This window comes from Antennarius striatus, chromosome 2 (assembly GCF_040054535.1).
Source record: "Antennarius striatus isolate MH-2024 chromosome 2, ASM4005453v1, whole genome shotgun sequence".
NCBI lineage: Eukaryota > Metazoa > Chordata > Actinopteri > Lophiiformes > Antennariidae > Antennarius > Antennarius striatus.
The window spans coordinates 21120035-21142021 of record NC_090777.1 but is presented as its reverse complement, the minus strand read 5'-3'; the positions used below and the strand labels follow the sequence as shown (position 1 = coordinate 21142021).

Below are 21987 nucleotides of genomic sequence, written 5' to 3'. Positions count from 1 at the left end.
TGCCAGTCTGATGTTAAGGCCAATGCATTATCAGCAAACTGAGTAAAGGCTCATTTCTTTGCTGTCCTATTCTTGCCTCCCCTCACTTTGTGCTTGTGTGCAACTTTCGAAAGGGCATCCCAAACAAGTGAGTAGACACATTTGCATTGCAGAAGTCAGAGAGGACCACCTTTGTTGATGGTACTGATGGTGCATGATGCCAAAGGGAGATGCTTTTATGTATTGTGCTTGATGCTGCCCCTCGCTGTGCCGATGCACAGCACCAGATGTCTCAGGAATGAGGGAATTTTCCTATAGAACAGCCTTGCAACCTTGACACACATTCACCTTTGCGTGCACCCCTTCTCACTCTTTGTCGCCCCCTTCTCCTCCCATCCTCATGATACCTTACAGTGACTTAAAGGCCTCCCCTCCCCCCCTTTCCAGAACATTTCTCATTGCAGCCAGAAGTGCTGAGTGCTGCTGTTTGCTTTGTACACAGAAATTCGCTGAGGCTGTAAGCTGTCCCCAAACATCTGCTCCCTGGAGTGGAGCAGGAAAAGAGAAGCGAGGACCGGATTGGTTTGCATGTTGTTCGGCGTAACTCTGTCAGAACGTGTTATGTATAGATTTGTGTATGTTTGTGTGCACGCATGTGTGAGTGAACAATTATTCAAATAGGTACTTTGTATCTTTTCAAGAGCTTTATTAGTAGCATCCAGGAAACAAAACACATATTTGTGTAATTGTACACAAGGGTATCCAGATATGCATAAGCGCACACTGTTGCAAAAACAGGTGCATGTCATTTCAAATTATGTGATGTGTAAATTGTTTGGTAGTCAAATATTTGAACAAGTCAGATCAGAAAGATAAATAGCACACGAAGGTATTTGCAAATTAAGAAAAGTCATAAAAGCAGACAAGCAGAAAAACAGAAAATTAGAGAAACATTCAGATTAACTGTAATTAAAGCAACCACTGTGTTATCTATAAGCGCTTTACCTAGAGTTAGAAAGAGCTTAACTTGATCAATTGATTTAATTCCCCTGAGCGCTAGAAAGGATATCACATTCATATTATGCATACAGCTAATTTTAGGTCAACTTAGCATTAATTAAAATGAGCTCAGAAGGAACTACATGTGTTAATTTAATATGCAGTGTAAGACATTCTATGAGCCCCGTGTTCTCTATGGCACACAGCAGGAGAGCTGCAACTGCCCACATCAGCTAACTTGTGATAGAAGATAATACAGAAAGAAAAAAAGGAAGTTTGTCTGTAGTCTCATTCATCATTATCAAAAACATCAAGGGTTTTAGTTCAGTTTTCCCGGTTGGAGTGTTTTATCCACAGAAAAGTACCTGATAACTTCCTTTAAATAAATTCTGTTTGAGATGTTGTGCTTTATTATAAATATTGTTAGCTTGATTTAAATGAATATGCTAAATAAAATACATTATTACATTATTACAACAAATGAATTTGTTTCTGGAAAATTTATGTTGGAATGAAGAGGAAAAGAAAAATAAGGTTGACAGAAACTCTAACTCCAGCAGAGTCATGGCCGTTAGGAGCTGAGTTATTTTGGTTTCATTTCCTTCCATCCACCATGTATTTGCTTGTGCATAAGCCCCACACAGCTGTCAGTCTCGTGGACCAACCGTACGTCTTCAGGAAGGAATTACAGAAGAGCACAAATTCATCAGAGTAAAGTCACACTCAAATGCTTTCCAACTAAATGTCAGGTTTGAACAAACAATGCGCTTTGGCTTTCATCAATTGAGAGTCAAATGCTGAAGCTGTCACAGGATGAAATTAAAGTAATAGTTCACCCAAAATAAATCAGCTCTGCTTTTCACCTTCACCTCATCCCTATAATTCACCTTAACATTTTACGTCCACACATTTTCCTCATACTTTTTTGAATTGTTGCACATTTCTACATGAATAAATGACACAAAAGAAAGTATGAAGGACCAAATATGGGTTTAAAAAAGTCAGACAACACACCTGCTGCCTCTATGTACTTGTAACTTTAATCAATGTGATAAAGGAACACTTAACACATTTGAGCAGGAGCAGTGAGAGATCATTTTAGTATTCATAAGTCTTTACATCATATTTCATCATCCTCATCTTCATAACCTTTAGTTTCAGTGGTATCTATTTTTAGTAAATGCAAATTTTAAATAAATCAGGTTCATCAAATTGTTAGTCTAAGTTACATGTAAAAAACGTTTCACATCAATTACAAATAAAATTTTTAATTGTTTTTACGGTCCAAAGCTACTCAGCAGATCTGTAAATTTCAACTTATTTTCCTCTCTAGCTTTCAGTTGATATTAACGAGAAAACCATTATGAAAGATATTGTTTGTAGTGGATTAATGTTTAAATCCTTCAGACTTATTCAAGCAGATATGCACAAAATATATATAAGCAGTGGATGTGTAATAAATTGTTGTTCCAAATTATGTATATAGTGGTTTTGACATGGAATCATATTAAGTAAGTATCCAGCAGTAACTTCAATTTTTCAATTTTACCAGGAGAAAATCGGTAGTTTTATATCCAGAAAAAAAAACTATTAGGAGAAAATAGTCTTTCATCTACTTTAAAAAGTGAGCCTGTAGCATATTTATAATAAATAAGACACAAGGCAAAAATTAAGTTAGCTCTAGAAGAAGAAAAAAAAACCGCATTATGGTCTGGTATGGAATTATAATGTGAGCAATTATCATATGGCCTGGTCGCTCCTAAATTCAACTGGATAAAATATTATTGTGTGACAGGGACACCCACAACCAGAACAAAAGTACTAAGTAAGTGAGAAAGAAAGAAAGAAGGAGTGAAAGAAAGAAAGAAAGAAATTCACTGCTGCATCTTTCTCTCTCTGAGCTGCTGACCGGGTCATCTTTGTCCCGAGGCAAGACAAGGGTCAAGAGGTGAGAGGTGAACTGCGGTTTAACTGCATACATTAGTTTGGCCTTGCATCCTGTAGTCCTCTGAACTGTCTAATTATTATTATTGGCTATTTCCGTGTTATATTTAAGAATCAAACTCCGACGCGGACACCTGTTAAAGGGTTCAAACTACCTAAATCATTCATTGTGATTGCACTCTTTAATTTTATAGAAAAGGAGAAGCGGTAACACCCAGCTGCAATAAGCTGAATTCCTTTGTCGTCATTAATATCCGCTTCGGATCTGGAACCATTTACATCTAGTCCAAACAACGTTAATTGAAAGCTAAACAAAAATATTGCCTCAGAGAGAATTAATAAGGCTAAGGCTCATATCCTAATATTAGAATAGACATTAACATGACAGAAACGCATTGCGAAACTAGGAACATAACAGTGCTTAAGGGTCGAGTTTACAATCATTTACTTGATATGAGATGAGATGTGAATCTGGAAGGAATATTTAGCTGCTCGAACTGCTGGAGCAACGCAATTTATTGGTTTAGCTGAAAAACAGCGCAGACATTGTTTTATTGTCTGTGTTCGCGCAAAATTATAATTTTCTGATGCATGTATGGGGGTAATAAACGACGCAACAACTCCCAGTCGAGATGTTTCTACATTCCATTAACATGCAGTTACAGATGCGCGCAAACGCTCCCAGAATTGTGCCTTAAATAGATGGATCACCACGGATCAATACTCTTAATACAAGCGGTCAATAAATCCATCAGTCAATTGCGGCATTTAAATCCCTCTGTGGAGAACAGATAATGAAAACTTTACTAGACAAAATATACATCATTAAAACTCTGCTAAATTACCTTGTTAATTATCAGCGGGCGAATCGCGCACTACAACAGGTGCGTCTGACTTCCTCCTCAAACGTGGGCTCGTTAAATGATAAAAGAAATCTCCTTAATGTTGGAACTTGAACTGATTAAGAGCAACAGTGGGATTTGGTGAAATAATCCTAATGAAAATGTCTTCTTTTAAAAAAAAAATTTGGTCATTAACGTAAGAATTAAATGTTCAATAAAATAATAATTAACTGGGCAAACGCGTTTCATTTTGAATAATTCTATTCACGTAAAATCATCACTGATAATAATAAATCGTACAGCATAAATAAACAGTCTGACAAGTCTCTACGGGCAATTAATATATTTTTGTTTATCATCGTTTACATTGCGTACATGGGAGCACAATGGGATGACTTAGATTTTAATATTCAAATCGGAGTCCAGTCTGACGCTGGGAAGAATGACAAATTGTTTTGATCTGTTCTTGCATGAAACTTGGCAACGCGCTTTCTTGTGATAAGCATCCATGGGTAGTAAGCAAATAATTGCGATGCCTGATTGAAACCGATGCAAAACTGAATCAAAACATCTGGGCGGGGTGCTCTTGTTTGCAACGCATGGTGCAGCTCATGCGGCTCAGGAGATGAGATCCAGGTGTTGGGGTGAAAACGATCCAGCTGAGGGGCAGGTGTCCGGCGTGACGCCGTGTGAGCGCGGAGCCACCGCGGGTCCCCGGTCATAGAGCAGCCCGTCTCTGCGTAATTTCTTCTGCTTCATGCGTCTGTTCTGAAACCAGACCTTCACTTGTGTCTCGCTCAGCTGCAGGGCGCCGGCGACCTCCACCCGCCTGGCCCGCGTCAGGTACTTGTTGAAGTGGAACTCCTTCTCCAGCTCGGTCAGCTGCTTGGTGCTGAAGCTGGTCCTCGGAGCCCCGTTCACCGTCAAATGGCAATCCGTGCACATAGTTCCAGCTTCCAAATCACCAAAACCAACGACACTGAAACCACGGGTCACTTGCGTCCTGTCTGCAAACAGGACCAAGAATTAAACGTCATTAAGATTTAAAAAAAAAAAAAAAAAAAGGGTTTACACGGACAAACAAGAACAAAACATCTCAATAAAAATATAAACACAAATATGCATAAAATAAGACTAAATATGTTGCCAATAACGCAACAAAATTTGCTATCTTTTTTTTTGGTCTGTACTGTTTTTGCTGGATGACATTTGTATATAACCTCTGAAATGAGATCAATTTATCATTGATCTTTCTGATAGTGAACTGATAATGAGAAATATAAATGAATAAGTAATCAGACGTCTGCTGTATACAAAAGAAGCAGTGAAACACAATGTTCAATAAAATGTTTTCCATGGAACTGATTTGTAGGAACTGGCCCTGAGCCAGGGTGTTGATTTAAAGTCTTCACCTGGGAGTCATTTTTTTTCTGCCTGCATATCAAGGATTTATTTCACAGTGGTATCAACTTTAACATTAGCCTATGGGCACACCGCAAATTCTTCTCATACTGTAAAACAGGTGGATGGGGAATTGTGTGTTATCTACAAGCGTGGACATAATAAAAGAAACACCTGTGAAGTATAACACGATCTCAACTCTATACAACATCACAAAACTAGAAGCTGAAAAATGGAGAATTGAACTGACGCCTCTGAATCTGAAAGATCACATCGTAAATGTGATACTTTAAAAGTGTGCCCCAGTCTATGGGTAAGTTAACCTAACGCTAGAATAAAAGGTGCTTTTGCATTACATAGATATGTAGAAAAACAGACAGAGAAATAAATAATTTGTCTATTCAAAATAAAACCTCCTGTCTGTTAACTGTATTCACGTGATTCATTAATCTACCTTTAGGCCTTTCTGTGTCATTGACAGTTAAACAGGTCAGAAATCCTTGAAAACATTGCATTAATGATAAATGTTGAAAAATTTTACTCTGAGGTTTCTGGGTCACGCTTTAAAGTGTCATCAGTACTACTTATGTGCTATATTCTGATTTTACATCGCTGACATTGTGGTGAAGTCGTCAGTAAGTCTTTGCCTGTAAGGAAATATGCTGCTGCTGCATAACGGAATCACTGTGCCAGGTGTAGAGCAAAGCCTCCCACCACCACAATTCATAGAGAGGAAGGTTAACAGGCCTCTAGCCACTTGGAAAAGCATAGCAGATGGAAAGGTCAGTTATGGGATAAATGCCGACATCTGTGTTTTAAGAAAATGAATGCCAAGATAGGGGAGCGTGAGAATTAGAGGGCAGTGAATGCGAAGAGCCAATATAGAGGAACATAATTATGAACTTCAGTTTTCAGGAGTGCAAATCACATGCGCATTCTGATTAATGGCACCAAAGATAATAGAACTGATGCTGGCCAGAAGGCATAAAAGAATCAAACTAAATATTTGAGGAATGACTTGCACACTTAAAAATAGGCAGCTCACAAAGGGAATAGAAGGGCCTTCCAAGCCAAGGAGAAGGAAGAAGAAATGCTATAGATCGATACACATTGCCTCAGTCATCTGGGCATCCAGCCCACAGTAATTCAGGTGCTGTCAAAGCATAATTGAAGAATGACGCACTGGGAGTATATACACTGAGCCAGGAGATCAGGTTACGGCACGTCTGTGGAGGCCTTTCAACATGGAAGAATACGCAATACTTTGTTTTGTGGAAAGACCAATACAACTTCAAGAGGAAAGTATACTTTCACTAATGAATCTTTTACAAGTTGCACAGTAGCACTAATGAGTTACTCCTACAGATGAGCCCCTTCAGAGAGACGCAGAAAGAGGTTACAAAGATACTGACTGTACTGAGAGGAAAGTGTGCGTGGGTGGGTGAGAGCAAATGGCTTTCTGAGGTGCATGGATTTGGATCAGATGAGTGGCTAATGTACTTTATGTATAAAGTGACTCCTGTAGCAGTGAAGGGTGTCGTTGTGACCTTTTTTCTCCCTCAGACTGGCATAATCAGAGAAATGTTTACCCTCTGATCTAAATTCTGAAATAGGTGAAGGAAGGTAAGTCATAGCTAGAAATTATCGTTCTTTTTGTCTGTTGCAGCTTAAAACATTGTGATATTTATCTCAATAATTGCTTCTCTGAGAGAAGGAACATGAAGGAAATGTTTATCAAAGTGTGTGAATGCATATCATTAGTTGAATGTATTTGGTCAGTTTGTACCGTTAAGTCAAAGGTGTCCTCGTATTTTGACACTAATTCTGTCTCAATCAGATGTTTTGGTGGATAAATTGTGTGAATGCACATCATTTACTAATTAATCTGAGTTTGAGCATACAAGAAAGCCATCATAAGATAGAAATTGCAGATTTGTTGCATCACACAACACCAGTCACCCTTGTGAATCCATGGTGCTGCAGCATACTGTATAATGAGATAAATGTTAATGAGGATTTTGCAGCAGTTGCATTGCTTGCTGGGTAACATTGGGCCTTTATACCACAAATTAGCAACCTGCATCTTCGGTCAGTGAATATATCAGTCAGCTGCCTGCTTCTAAGCTTACAGACTGTGGTGTGGTAAAAAAGACTGGACCACCATTGTAGTAAATCTTCATCCATCTAAAATTTATGAAACCCAACTCAAGTCCAGTGGCCAGTCAGTCATCTGACAATATTGATCAAATGAAGGATCTATGTAACTCATATAAAATTGAGGATTGATAGGCATTTTTCACATTAGTAGGCTATTGGTTTTTTTTTTTTTAAGCCTGGGATGTACTTTTCTGTGGGCTCTCTGCCCAGGCCTCATCAGTCAGGGAAATGATGATCTGTGACAGCAATTATGTTAAAAAGGTGGACACATGTAAAGGTGCTGCAAACTGAAATCAATACAGAGGGGCTTTCATTACAAACAGACAACTAATCAATACTTGGGGAGCACTCCAGCTTGCAAGAGTAAGTTTTACTCAACTTCCTGTGAGTCTCGACAGGCAGCGGTCTGCTGCATAATTCAAAAACTGCTGGTTAGAAGGGAAAATGTAAATAATTAAACATTTTATGGCTTGAATATACACTGTGGCTACACAGGCCTTTCATAGTACTTCACCCTCCTCTTGTGTACAGTAGGTGGAGCAAAACATGTTGAATCACCTAACAGACTAACATGACACCGTTAAGGAAATAGTAACCGGATTCTTGTGTTCTTATTCAAAGGTAGCGTCGAGAGCATAACGCCTGATACCCTTCAATCATTTGTAAAGTAAAAATAATATATTGTATTTTTTTGCTGGTGACGGAATAATTAGTGCAAGGTGACGCGCAAACACGTCACCTATTTTGTCTCACTCTATTTCCAATCCTGAAGACAAAACTTCGCGCAAAACTTTCCCAACAATGAATAAAAGTCACACGCGTTTTTAACATTAATCCTCAACTTTATCCTCAATGAAAACTGCGTCTTAAGCTTTCTTTATCTCTGCTCTTGCGTCTCTCTGGACATAAACTTACCAGCCCGATGCTGACTTCTCTTCACCCTCATCCACTCAAAAGTTTGACTGTTCGCGTCCACATCTGTTGTGTTACAGTCCGATGCGCATGAACTCCCCACGGCGGCGTGAATCTCGGGGCCAGGACGGGAGTCGATTTGAAAACGCACTGGTAGTGACCCAAAACGGGATGGCAGCGCTTCGTTGCCATTTGACGCACGGAATCCGCGTCCCGTACAGCCCTGCCCCCGCGCCCTGCGCCGCCAGGGGACACGGGACGAGTGGGGGCAGGCCGGTGTGGAGAAGCCCTGGAGAGTCCCACACGGTGGAGGAGGGCTTTCCACAGAGGCGCACAGAGTCAAACTATTGGAGAGAGTTAAGAGCCGGGGATGCGGTGCACTCAATCCTGAGGCTACTACTACATCCAGTCTCCCCGCCTCAGCACGACTGCCGAGAACAGGATGAGTCCCGCCGTCCGGGTCCCGGTTTATGGCCTCTTTAGCTCGGCAGCAGCCCATGAACAGAGGGCTACTCTCCCCTTTGGCCGTTAACTCTTGATAGGAAGTCATTATCACTTCTTCCTGCATAATCATTGGACGGGGTTTGACTTCATGCCCGGCCTCTCAGGCGGCTGGACGACCGAGGGGACATTCCTCACAGGAGAAACAGCGGTTCCCTGATTGATAGAGATGACGTGCCCTCCCGGTCTCGGCCAATAGCTGGACATCTCTGTTATTCCAAAGGACAACACGGATTAAATAATGTAGAGAAATAAATTTAAGGTCAAAAATTTCAGTGGAGTCACAAAGACGCAGGCCACAAGAGGGGAAAAAATACTGGCAGTAATAATGTTCATCATCATCATTACATGTGGGCCTTGCTGAGCTCTTACCTGCAGACAGGTAGGCTGTGACGTCAGCCTTTGTTTTTCTTTTTCTTTTTTTCTTTTGCTTCAAGAGAAATGTCTTTTGGGTCAAATTCTTCTCTTTTTGATTATTTTTCTCAACAACAATGAAAACTTCTTTTCCAAAAGCTGATTAGCATAATGTAGACATATAGCTAATGGATTATGCAAATTTCCCAGGGCTTTTTGAAAACCTGAGGCCCTCTTTAGGAAAGGGCTTAGGTCATGTGAAAGACACACTTAATGGGTTCAGAGGTCGTGACAGCTGGTATTTAGAAGTTCAGTGGCAGCAGATTTGTAATTAGCCTCCAACAAATACAAAACACTGGCTCCGGGCTGAGAGAGAAGTTGAAACTGACAGGACATGTTACCCGAGTTAAAGCAACTCCTTTACTTGACTATTTGATCCTTTTGCCAAAAAAATGTCATGTGGCATGTTTTCTGAGACAGAGGCCAAAAGTCTGTTTTTAGCTCTGTGCATTTCCCTGAAACACATTTACATATTTACTCAGTAATAAATCACTCCGGTGCATTTCATGCATGTGCAAGCAACATGACATTCTGCTATGTAAACTTGTGTGACTAAACAAATATGCACTTGCAAACTATACACAGATGAGTTGGAAATAATACATGCAAGTTCAAGGCTAAACTGCTGTGCAAGAACATGCAAATAATGCTAGTGACCTGTGCTTTAGCGCAACAGTCGATGCAAACTCCACCGACAACTCAGTATTTTCTCCTCCAGTACGGAAGTGGAAATGTCAAGGAACTCCACAGTGCTGCACCCCCCCCCCTCAACTCTGGTGACCTACTTTCAAATACACATCACTGCATATCGCTCAGCCCGCGTGCATACATTGTGGAAAAAGTAATATTATAAGATAATACAATAATTTTCTGATGTAATCATATTGTGTGAAATAAAATGTATGGTCTCAAAACTGTCCCTGTCATAAGAGATCTCAAGTGTTGAGGAAATCCACTCCACTATATAAAATAATTTTAAAACATACGTCGGAATAATATATTTGTCTTCTCCTGTGTGTTTTCTGAGATTAATCACTAAAATGTCAACTAATTAATACATGTAATGTTTTAACTCAAAACTACAGCATTTAATTATATTATTATTATTATTATTATTATTATTATTATTATTATTATTATTATTATTATTATTATTATTATTATGGATTAGATTATTGTTGTTGTTGTTCTTGTTGCTTTTGTTAATATTATTATTTACTATTAATAATGAAATCATCACCACTAATGTGCAATAAACACAAAACAGCTAACCACATTGTGGTTATAATAATATAAGTCTCCAGTAATTACGAAAATTTTTAGCGTAATGGACAACTTCTAACTGCATTCTGGCTTCACATAAATATGGTGTCCCAGCTGTGGGATTTAATGGGATTCTACAGGCAGCGATGTGCTGAATGACTGAGTGCAATATATCCCTTCTCTTCATGCATTTGCAGGGCGCACTGATCCATCTTCATGTCAGCTCGGAGGTTACTCAGGGTTCACGCGCTAGCTTGTTTCTCTCCTCCACACTCAATAAATAAATCTCTGCAGCTTTCTGTTTACCTCCTGAATATAAATTTGTTTGCAGTCGATCGAAGACCTGTGCGGAGGTATTAGAAATTGTATTTCTGTAATGGCTTTCAGCAGGAAGGGGTTGGTGGAGGGGTGGGGTGGCAGGAGGTGTTGCAGAGAGGGTAAAAAAAGGAGAAGGAGAAGAAGGGGAAAACAGGTTGAGAAATCCCTTCCCTCCTCGTATGCAAACGCATTTTTAAAAAATGCAGCAGTCTCAGTCTATTACAGCCCTCTAACGTAGTCAAATTACATTTAGGCTACAAGTAAGTAACCTTTTTCAACTGAGCAATCCCTGTTTGTGCCATATGTTTGATTAACATATTTGAAGTGATGTTCCACATCACTGCTCAACACCTTTATGCAACAGAAGTTATATTATCACATTAAAAAAAACACAAGTGATGTTAAGCTGCAGCTCCATTCTCTGGACAGCTTGTACCCCTTAAACAACAAATTATATTGAGATGGTTTTAGAGATAAGAAAGAGAATAATCTCACAATTTCGGTGAAATGGATGCTGCGAATTTGAATTTGATTTCCCTCAAACCAAATCCTCAACCCCATTTAAAGACGGACAAATGTGCATATCCTTCTCCGAAACCACCTTAAATCTCCGTGCAGGTATTTCCTCCATGATCGTTGTTTCTATTGTTTTGACTGGAGGTGAGGTAAACATGGCAGCACTTGGCTGGCTGCAGGAGGCAAGCCGACGGAGACCATATTGACTGATGTTAATTTGTTTTGCATCCATCCTCTGATGTGTGTCAATAGGCAGCTGAGGCCGTGGGATCAGGAAGGTTCGTGCTTGGATTACCTTCATGCTTTGAATTTAACCCACATCCTGATGCTGCTGACATGATGCTACGATCGCTGTTGACACCAGAACCTTGTCTACAGCCACCCAGCACTGCCGGGTCTCATTATGCACCAGATCTTGACCCTCATAAGACGCTGGAATTAACCACTGATGACAGATGACCGTCACCAGCAGCCAGAGAGATCAGTGCAGTTAATGCAGTTCCAGGACTGTATGATGACAGCCATCTATGTTATGTTTATGGAACCGAAGCTCATCAACGCAGCATCTTGATGGAGCTGTGATAGGAAGACAATTTCGAAAAAGCAATAGAGAAAGGGCCTCAACAGGAACACAGAGAGATATTCAAGTGTAGCGCATTGACCGGTTGAAAGATGGCTATCTATATGATTGATGGAGCATGTCCATGTTTCTCAAGTATTGACATATTTGAAAAATAGTGATGTCAGCGCTAAGGTTTGGCTCAGTGGCCCACACACAATCCAGGGAATACCAGTGGAAAAAAACATCAAAAAAATCCATTGACTAACGGTATAAAGGTCCAATAATTGTTCTTGCTTTGTTGTTGAATGGTATGAAATCTGTCACAGTGCATGAACCATAATCATAAATCCAATGTAACTACTCTGCAAATGGGTAAGGACATTACAGATAACGGCTTTCTGCACAGGCTCAACAGTGTGACAATGAAGCAATACTTTGCTAATACCAGGACTTTTCAACAATAGCCTGTAGTATGTGCTGTAGCACTTCACAGCTTCAGTGAGCCAAGAGGCTTCGAGTCGGCAGAATCCCAAACATCATGACAACATGCCATCAGTCATCTTCCCCCAAGCTGCTGCGCACACTTGTGTGTTTCCAGAGTTCTTACTGTGGGAAATGAGCAGGGTTAAACATGAAACAGGAGGGTATGTTCATCATTGCAACAGAGTCTGTAATATTCTCCCTCATGCTGCATTGTTTTCACTGCAGGGAAAGAGAAGCAGTTTTTTTTTCCTCCTTGTTTAAACATCCCCTGCCTCTTCGCAATGTAGATCAGTATTCGCCTTTGCATGCTAATCGTGTTTAATAGCAAAATGCTGATGGAAGAATTACACCATTATTAATGACACGCTAATCTTCTGCTGATATACAAAGGGCTGTACTTGTAATCACACACAGAAACACAACAATCTGGAAAAAGTTTGAAAATGAGAAGTCGTGTGAAGAAGGTTTTGGGATATTTACTATATTAATGAGACATAAATATATTTTATTTCCAATTAGGCATCTTTAAGGTTTTTTAATTGATCTCATTCCTCACTGACTGACAGTGACACATTATCTGTCAGCTTGATCCTGTTCCTCACTGAAGCTACATGAAGTTTTCACTGTGAAAGTAAAATATTAAAACTTGATTTTATGGGTACTCCATCAAAAGGAAATATTCTAGATGTCTTGTGAATTATTTTACACATTTCTCTAAAATTCAGACTGACATGTATCTGCAGAGACTCTGGTCTTGCCAGTACAATTTAAAATAAAGTTATCTGGCTTAAAAAAACAATGTTTGTCTGTACAACATGAGTTATTGTTGTTTCAAAAATGTTCAGTTTGTCTTGGCTATCTTTATCTACTTATGTATTTATGTACTTACAATACCCAAACATCCGTTTTCTGATGTATTTTCCAAACCCTCCCTCACTGTGGATGTCATCTATCAGTGAGATATTTCAGTGCAGATTTTTACCTGAGAACAACCAGGAAAAGAAAGTGTGCATTGATCACATTGGGTGTGATAAAGCCATTGGGTGTTAAATACTCCTTGAGCAATCGATAATGGTCAACATGTGACATTTAGCAGAGTGACTGTTGAGATTACAAGTTCATTCATTTCGCCGGTGCACTTTGGAGGGAGAAGGGAGCTCCAGTGGTTGACTCTGTGCTGACTCTCTCACTCCTCAGAGAGGAGCTCACCACAGCTGAGACAGTTTCATCACCAGCTTACCTTTTTATTGTCACCGATCATCCTTAACTGGGAAGCATTTAAAATGTCATTGATCTTGATAATGTCGTGCCATAATATGACAGTAACAGTTGTATGAGATTCAGGAAGTCAAATTTCCAAGATTGATGAGTCGTAGCAGTTGAGTTATAATCCATCTACCTGAGTAATGCTCAAGCTCTGTTCCACATGAAGGAGCAGACAAATAAATAAAACCCATAAAGGTGACACAGGAAATTGATACTTAACAATCTTCTTGAGCAACAAGCACCTGGAGAGACTGTTGGGCAGCAGTTACTACTGTGGAGGGAAAGGTTGAGAAGGTTAATAGGTCATAAAAAGAACAAAACCTCCTAAAGGCCAGGCATAAAAGTTCAGGGTTTCCCTCTGTAATGGACTAAAGTATTACTGTGAGATGTTTTTACATATATTTCATTACAGAAATCATTGAATCCTCAAGCATTGTAATTCAAAGGAAAACTATTGATCTTCTTTAACGCTGTGATCATGTCTGTTATGTTGTAGTAGATGTCACAGACTGGCCACTCGATGTGAGGAACACGTAGCACGTCGACTACATCAGAAATTCAAATAGCTGAAGAAACGACTCAGGTCTGTCTATGTTGGTGTTAACCTCTCCATGTCAGAAATACACTGGAAATAACTCAAGCCAACATATTTTTAATTGCATTTTTTTTATTCAATCGAATGTGACAACTCTCGTTTGCTAATCAACATCTTTGTTAAGCTAAAGACATGCTTGACACATTTATTTTCTTAATGACTATGTATAAAACCTGATTTAGTGCAATCCCCAAGAATTAGTGGAAATGTGAGTAAAGTTGGGTTTCTCATCTGATGGGGAGAAACCAGTGCCTTGATACCTATCTAGAACTTTGGTGGATAGTGAAGGGAAACTCCTATCACTCTCCACATGTTGTGGGCTCTGCCTACATCACCTGACTTGACATGTACAAGGGCTGGTGTCGAATCTGTTGAAACAATTCTGATGTCACTCTTCTTCTGCTTTGATTTCACTCTTTTGTCAGTGTCATCTTAAGAGGAAACTGGAAGTAACCACATGATAGACACACTCTGTGGGTGCTTTTAACATTTGTTTATGTAAATTTAAATATTAGTGGGAAGGCGTCAATCACTGGCATTAATTAGGTCTGTAAATAAATACATTAATGGATTACAGTGTAATATGTCAAATTAAAAATAAATGAAGTTTGTATTTGTGTAGAGGAAATGGTCCTAAACTAATCTGAAATTATTTTTGGAACCTCTGGTGGGCTTAGGTTCTTCTGATTTAGCTCGTCAATCAATCAATCAGAAAATAAACAGCAAAGACATAAACACCAAAGAGGCGATGACATAGACATTTATTATTATTATTATTATTATTATTATTATTATTGTTGTTGTTGTTGTTGTTGTTGTTGTTGTTGTTATTATCATTATTATTATTATTATTATTATTACTATTACTACAACTACTACTACTACTACTACTACTACACATTTCCTCTAACAGTAAACACCAACAGATCTTTGCGGTGGTAGGGTAGGATTCACTCTAGTTGAATACAGGGGCAAATAAGATATTTCAAACATATCTTTGTTAGATGCAGCAGTTTTATTTTCATGGTAGCTTACAAAATATATGCATAGAGCATTTTTCAAATCTAAAACCAAAATCAGTTTCGCAACAGCTGCATATGGGACAGTGGTACATCAGTCACTGTAAAGGAAATAACACAAAACATTTTCAAATTAATGATGGACCGTAACTAAAGCTGGTTTCATGGCACCATAACGGGCATCATTTATCACTTCAAAGATCCACATAATGCATCACTCCTGTCTGATCAAATCCTACAATTAAAAAAAGTGTAGGGATTTTAGGCGCTGCGGATCTTCCTCATGAAACAGATGTCATCAAACAAGGAGGTCAAGTGAGTAAAAAGAAAATAATGTCTTTAGCTGCTATTAGAAGTGAGAACAACTGTCTAACTTAATGTTGTTATGTTCCCACTTGCAGTGGGGCCCTGGTGGCTAGGGGCTTGCCTTGACCCTTGGGGTTCCCCCTTGACCCTAAGCTCAGAATTACTGCACTTTAGTGTGTGGATGCTGCTGGCTCTCAGTGTCTAAAAAGAGAATATGCTGAGGGACCGAGGTAAAGGTCTTATTGAGCCTCAGCACCATTAACACCATAAATCACTTGGCATTTGCAAGAATCTCAGGAATCCAACACTGTCTGGTTCTTCTCCTTCACAATCTGCCCTCTATTTGTCTCTTTGTGGATGAACAACTCTTAAATTCTTTTCTTTAATTTCTCAGCTGTCACCATCTTTTTCATACAGATGTGATGCATTTATTTTTTCCGACAATTTCAATTTCGATAAAGTACTCATGACACCTCCTGAGACCTGCTGAAAATGGTGTCAAATTCTTACCAAATGGCGGCTGATCCACACGCTGATTAGGTAATAAATTAAGTGCATTAAGTCATTCCATCCTTGACTGGATCAAACTGGATCAGTTTCCTTTGGAGCTCCCCGATTTCATAGCTGTCAGTAGTTTATTCTGACAGCTCATTTACAGTAACACCACTGATTTAAAACTTTCAGCATGTCCAAAAACAGTGTGTGGTTCTGTTGGGAATATTGTTGCTATGGCTCGTGTAATCAAATGTAAAAAGGTTCAAACTTTGCTGGTCTTCTCAGTATAAGACTGTTGAGCCAGAGAGAACCTGTGACCCAATTCTATCAAATAAAAGCATAAAGCTCCTGTAGGCATATGGCTTAAAATATCAAATCAAAAGTAGCAAGGTTAAAATAATATTTTCTTGTCACTCTTTACAATGACTTGACATGTTACCTTGACAGAGTATTGTAGTTCACATTTTATCCTCTTTGCTCTTTATAAAAACACATAGTCATCTGTGATTGAATCTCATTGGTCTGTTGTGGCCTATAGGCTGCTAGAGGGGCTTCTAAGCTGCTCTTCTAACATGATCTCTATGAGGGAGGCCAGTCCCGACTTGCAGCAATACAATTTGGCTTTTTGAAAAGGCAAATGTAGAGAAGGAGGAGGTACGGCATCTTGTCATGGTGCCCAGTGGGTTCAGAGTTTCTGGTTGGAGTGTTGGAAAGACTGCCTTGTCTCAGTGATTAATGGTGGGGAGGTTGGACGCAGGAGAGAGGGAGAGGCTTATGTGCAAAGATTGTGCAACTTGAGTGAACAATACTGTAGAGTTTTCGATGAATCAAAGGCATGCCTTAATTTTATTATAGAATCTCTCTCATTTTTTCCCATTTGGGATCTAATCCAGGAAACCTTTACGATGAAATACTGCAGGAAAAAAAATGCAATTGTAATCAGCTATGTGTAGGATAAACAGTGCACAAGACCTACACTTTTCCCAAATGTGTTTATTAAGGAAGTACAGTGTATAACAACTTGATTAAACAAGAACAGCATCAAAGATTTGCTGTGTCCTTTAATGCCTTTAACAAAAATATAACATCATTCAATATGAACATTATGCTGCTCCTCGACTCTTAAAACATTTTACACAATTTACCTACTATTCAAAATACCTAATGAAAAAAGAGGTTTAATGTGACACTTAGAAAACATGACAACCACTTAGCTATTATCTGACAACAGAGGGAAATAGAAAACTCACTTAGAGTAGGATTCCCACATGCATTAAACATGCAATGGTGATACAAATGTAAGAGCCACAAAATTACAGCAAAACAATGTGTAATCATTAATTTCTCATATGACTTGTGCATGCTGTGTATGTACAATATGAGCAGCAACTTTGAAAACCTGCAGCTTTCACTAACCATGCCTGAGAAGCAGAAATGATGGCACTGCTCTCCTTTTATTAAGATATGCTCACATAGTTTAATTAAAATATTTCATGAATGCTGAACGGGTGTGTTCAGGGGATTTCAACTCAGGGATGCTAATCAGGCATACTCCCATCTTTCATAAGTAAGTGAAAGTGGATGTATCATTTATGTTTTGATGAGCACAGGAGGGATGGCCATAATGGGGCCCTAGAGCCAGTTTGAAATGCCAGCATGGTGATGACTATCTATGCCTGTACAGGAGGGCAGTGGACCATTTGCAACAGATGGAGGTATGCCACTCAAATAGGGCAGATCTGCAGGGTGAACACACTGACCACTAATGTGAGAGCCAAAGAGAGAGGAGGGCATCGGAGCGTAATCCATGAAGTGCAGCTCAGAAGAAGACGACGAAGTTCTAGCAGCGCATGCACCTGGAAACATCAGGCGGTCCTCACACGAGTTTAGGTTCAAGGTGAAGTCGCAGGGAGCCCACTGGGTCAAATCTGCCACCTTTTTGTATTTGTGCTCCTTCTTGTACCTCATCCTGCGGTTCTGAAACCAGATCTTAACCTGGCGATCGGTCAGCTGCAGCCCGGCGGCCATCTCCAGCCTCCGAGGGCGGCACAGGTAAGGACTTAAGTGGAACTCCTTCTCCAGCTCGAGCAACTGGCTGTTGGTGAAAGCTGTTCTCTCCCTCCTGACGCCGTGTCTTTGTCCGTCTGACAGGCCCACCGCCACACCACCGCTGACTGATGCAAGAGGAGGCACATAAAGAACAGGAGGCGTTGAAATCAAGCACCACGCATCTAACAAGTCTATCTTGCAGTAGGACTTCAGGAGCCAGAAAGACTCGTGTTAATCTTCAGCCAATCAACCTGGGACAAAGTAGGGCCCTCAGCTCTTCCTGTGTATTCAGTCATGCTTCAGGCACTACACAAGACTGGCTGTCTACTGTGTCATGTGTTCAGGGGAAAGTTACCTCCAGAAGAAACAGTCTGGGGAAAACATCTGACAACACTACGACTGCCTGACAGGCTACATTAATCATGGCTACACATGGAAGCAGACCTGTCAAAGCCGCATCTCAGTCACTTAAAAGGTACCTTGGGACCACCACTGAAAATAACCACCATTAGAGATTCCATTTGACACGTATATGAGCAATTCTGGGGCCCTGTTGTCCTGTTGATAACAATATCACATGCAGAGGTTAATGGATACTTAAAAAGGCCTGCAGTGAAAACTGCACTTTAACAAAGGAGGCTACAGCCTCCTTGTTGTGTACTAGTGTGTTTGAAATGTATTGATATAGAGCATTACAGAGTCAAATAAACATTTCTGTTTAATGTAATCCGTGTATTTAACCACACATTTGGACGTTTTCTTTTGTGTAAAATGTACAAACATTGCTTTAACTACAAAAACAACTGAAGAATGATTGTGATTGTTACCTGACTGATGGCATTCATTTCATGAATGCGCTAAAAGAAACATCAGGAAATGAAGTGACATCAGAGCAGCTTACAAGTTGTGTGAACTACTCACTCCAGCCTTCCCATTTTATCCATTAATCTGTTTACAAGACTGGAAAAACAAGACACTGACACTAACACTCATTCATAGACTAAGTAAACCTTCGGAGAAGAAAGAGCCTTCACATCCCACGAATGGACTTCTGAGAATGATGGATGATGAAGGTGACTCACTTGACAAGTGACACTCTTGCTTGCTCTGCTTTTGAAATTATGAAATACTTTGGAGCTGGCTGCATTTTATTTGTCGTATACGGAATCTTCATGCGAGAAAAGATTGACTTCTAAGGTCACATTTCAGTCCCACTCCTCAAATGGCAGGGAGGGATGCTCATCAAATTTGGATTTGTGGCTTCACCCCAACAGAGCCCTCCACACACACACACAAAAAAGATTGTGTCAACAATATTTAGTGTTTAGTTATAGCTTTAAAATAAGTAAAATAAAATGAATTCACAGTTACCAGATTGTTCAGAGTTAGTTGTCCGTGGATTCATCCAGGGAAACATTACTCCTGAGTGGCAGATGGTGAGTAGACTGCAGCTCCCGGTCTTCATGTCCAGTTCGCCCTTGGTGTGGCAGTGAACCAGGGACTCCAGTGGGCGCTGAAACTGTTCGCCTGAGTTCAACCTGGAACTGACATGAGCAGAAGAGGTCATGTTTTGCTGATTGAGTTCTGCTTCTTGGCCCTCTCCTCCACCACCTCCTCCTCCTCCTCCCGCGCTTAGTTTTGGCATTTGTCCAGAGCTCATAGCAAAACTGTTACCACGCAGCTGCAGTAGGAGAGCAGACTGTTGGGGGTCCATGAACCCAGTTAATCAAGACTGTCTCCAAAAAAATAATAATAAATGAAACAGGAATCCCTCAACAGTCGTAAGACCAGGAATTCTGTCAGTCCAATATTCGATCAGAATTAACATAAATGTATAAAGACATGCAGGGAAGACCACTTGGAGTAATCATGTGGCATTTGAATAATATTTACCAGAGGGGTGCCGTTGTCACGTGTCACCGTCGTCCAATGGCAGAGCTCTGGAGTTGCTGAGAAATCCGTGGGCAACTTGAGACGCACCAAGAGGCTTCTGCGATATTTCTTCAGGCAGAATTTCTATGAGCAGCCCGTGAACCTATAGATAGGAATACAAAAAAAAAAAAGGATAACATAAAACGGATTATGAGCAGACTCCAACAATTATGCAATCAGTGTCAGATAAAGAGGAAGATGTGGTTACACGGAGAGAGGAAATGGCAAAGAGGGGGGAAACAGACAGATTACAGTGTGTGGTGAGGAACGTATCATTAGACACTCAGTGTTGAATTCTTTTGACATACTAAATCTTTTGACGGGACGCATTTATTAGAAGGAATCGCCGATTGCAGCTGCGCATCCCGGTACGTTTAGTCAGAAAACGTGAGGAGACCTTTGCCATTGTAGGCAACGTCTGGGATAATAGCTGGGATAATATTATGGGAAAGAACGGATTCCTGACATTTTGCTTGATATATTGTCACCATATTAGATGCTTAAAATATATATTTGCAACGAAGCATTTTTACTCAGTTAAAGACACTAGAAAATAATTTTCACTCCCGTTTTTCTGCTATTACCTCCTCTATCTTTGAAATTCCGCAATAAGACTTCCCTTTGCCTTTAAAAGAAACCATTTGGATTATATTAAATCACTTTATTTGCAACTAATTTAACTGTCCGTTAAAATAGGCGGGCTTTCCTTTGAATCACAGCATATGCTTATAATTGTCTGAGTGGAGGTTTTGCTTTGACTTAATAGGATGCGCTGGGAGTGGTCAAACAAAGGCTTGACAGACATTGCCACACAAAGACAAAGGAGGCAATCATTTAAGATGTTTTTCCATAGCATAATTCCGTGTATTTGCATTAATCAGGCATCACTGTACAGTATCAAGTGTCTGTTTCTGCGGCTCTGTGAGGAAACCGTCAAACACTGCGGACACTTTTCATGGTAAACATCCCTGAAGCTGCAGCCAGGATGGACAAAGACGTGCGGGAGATATTAACCAGACACCTTACGTGCGCCTGTTAACAGATTGAGTGGAAACACAATTTAGAAACTGTATTTAAAACCCCGTGACATTTTTTGAGATTATTCGGCCTAAATACTTCATCAAGTGTGGCCCAACTCAGCCACAGTTTTTTTAAAAATTCTCATAATCATAATACATATATAATACATACAATGTGAATAATTTCAGTGGTTCATATATATATATATATATATATATATATATATATATATATATATATATATATATATATATATATATATATATATATATATATATATACATATATATATATATATATACATATATATATATATATATATATATAATACATACATACATACATACATACATACATACATACATACATACATACATACATACATACATACATACATACATACATACATACATACATACATACATACATACATACATATACAAAAGTGGAGTTATCACAACATTTCAAACAGAGCTCCCAAAAACCATCTGCAGAATCATATTTGCATATTCCAAGCAACTATCAGTGGATAGAAGTTCCTTCTGGTGCTTCACTGCAACAAAGAGAAAACCCCTGATGTCTCTCACTGGTGATGGATTATGCACTCAGGCTTGCATAGCTTGGAAGAAGTGGAGCCTGTCTCTTTTCCGTTTCACCCCGCCATCACATGGGGTTTCACCTGAACCTCCAGAACAGTGTCTATTTATTCAGTATTTTTTTTAAATAAATGTTCTAGTCTTGAATTTCCATTCAGTACATCTTGTGGAAATAATAAACTTCTAACCCCAGCACGCCAGGCTTACTGCAAAAATACATTACAGTTTTAGCTGCTTTTACAATATTTTTTTTTTGAATGAAATGGTCGACTGCTCAAAAATCCGAAATAATTAGCCCGGAGAGGTGGTTTAAATTTGAAATCAATGACAGCTGTATAGTCAGTGATAAATGATAAATGCTTAGCAGGCCTCCAGTGTCAGTGTTGTTCAACAGCACAGAATGAAAAATTGAAACTTA

General features: G+C 39.6%; 2 protein-coding genes across 2 annotated transcripts; both read right to left on the bottom strand.

Annotated features, from left to right (window-relative positions):
• Positions 1-674: 674 nt before the first annotated feature.
• Positions 675-8753, bottom strand: hoxc1a (homeobox C1a). The gene is made up of 2 exons (XM_068332912.1): positions 8238-8753; positions 675-4771 (listed from the first exon to the last, which is right to left on the bottom strand). The coding sequence occupies exons 1-2, from the start codon at positions 8731-8733 to the stop codon at positions 4383-4385; spliced, it is 885 nt and encodes a 294-aa protein (XP_068189013.1). The 5' UTR covers positions 8734-8753; the 3' UTR covers positions 675-4382.
• An 8214-nt stretch (positions 8754-16967) lies between these two features.
• LOC137604558 (homeobox protein HOX3-like) lies at positions 16968-19735 on the bottom strand. The gene is made up of 2 exons (XM_068328386.1): positions 19393-19735; positions 16968-18146 (listed from the first exon to the last, which is right to left on the bottom strand). The coding sequence occupies exons 1-2, from the start codon at positions 19733-19735 to the stop codon at positions 17605-17607; spliced, it is 885 nt and encodes a 294-aa protein (XP_068184487.1). The 3' UTR covers positions 16968-17604.
• Between the last annotated feature and the right edge of the window lie 2252 nt (positions 19736-21987).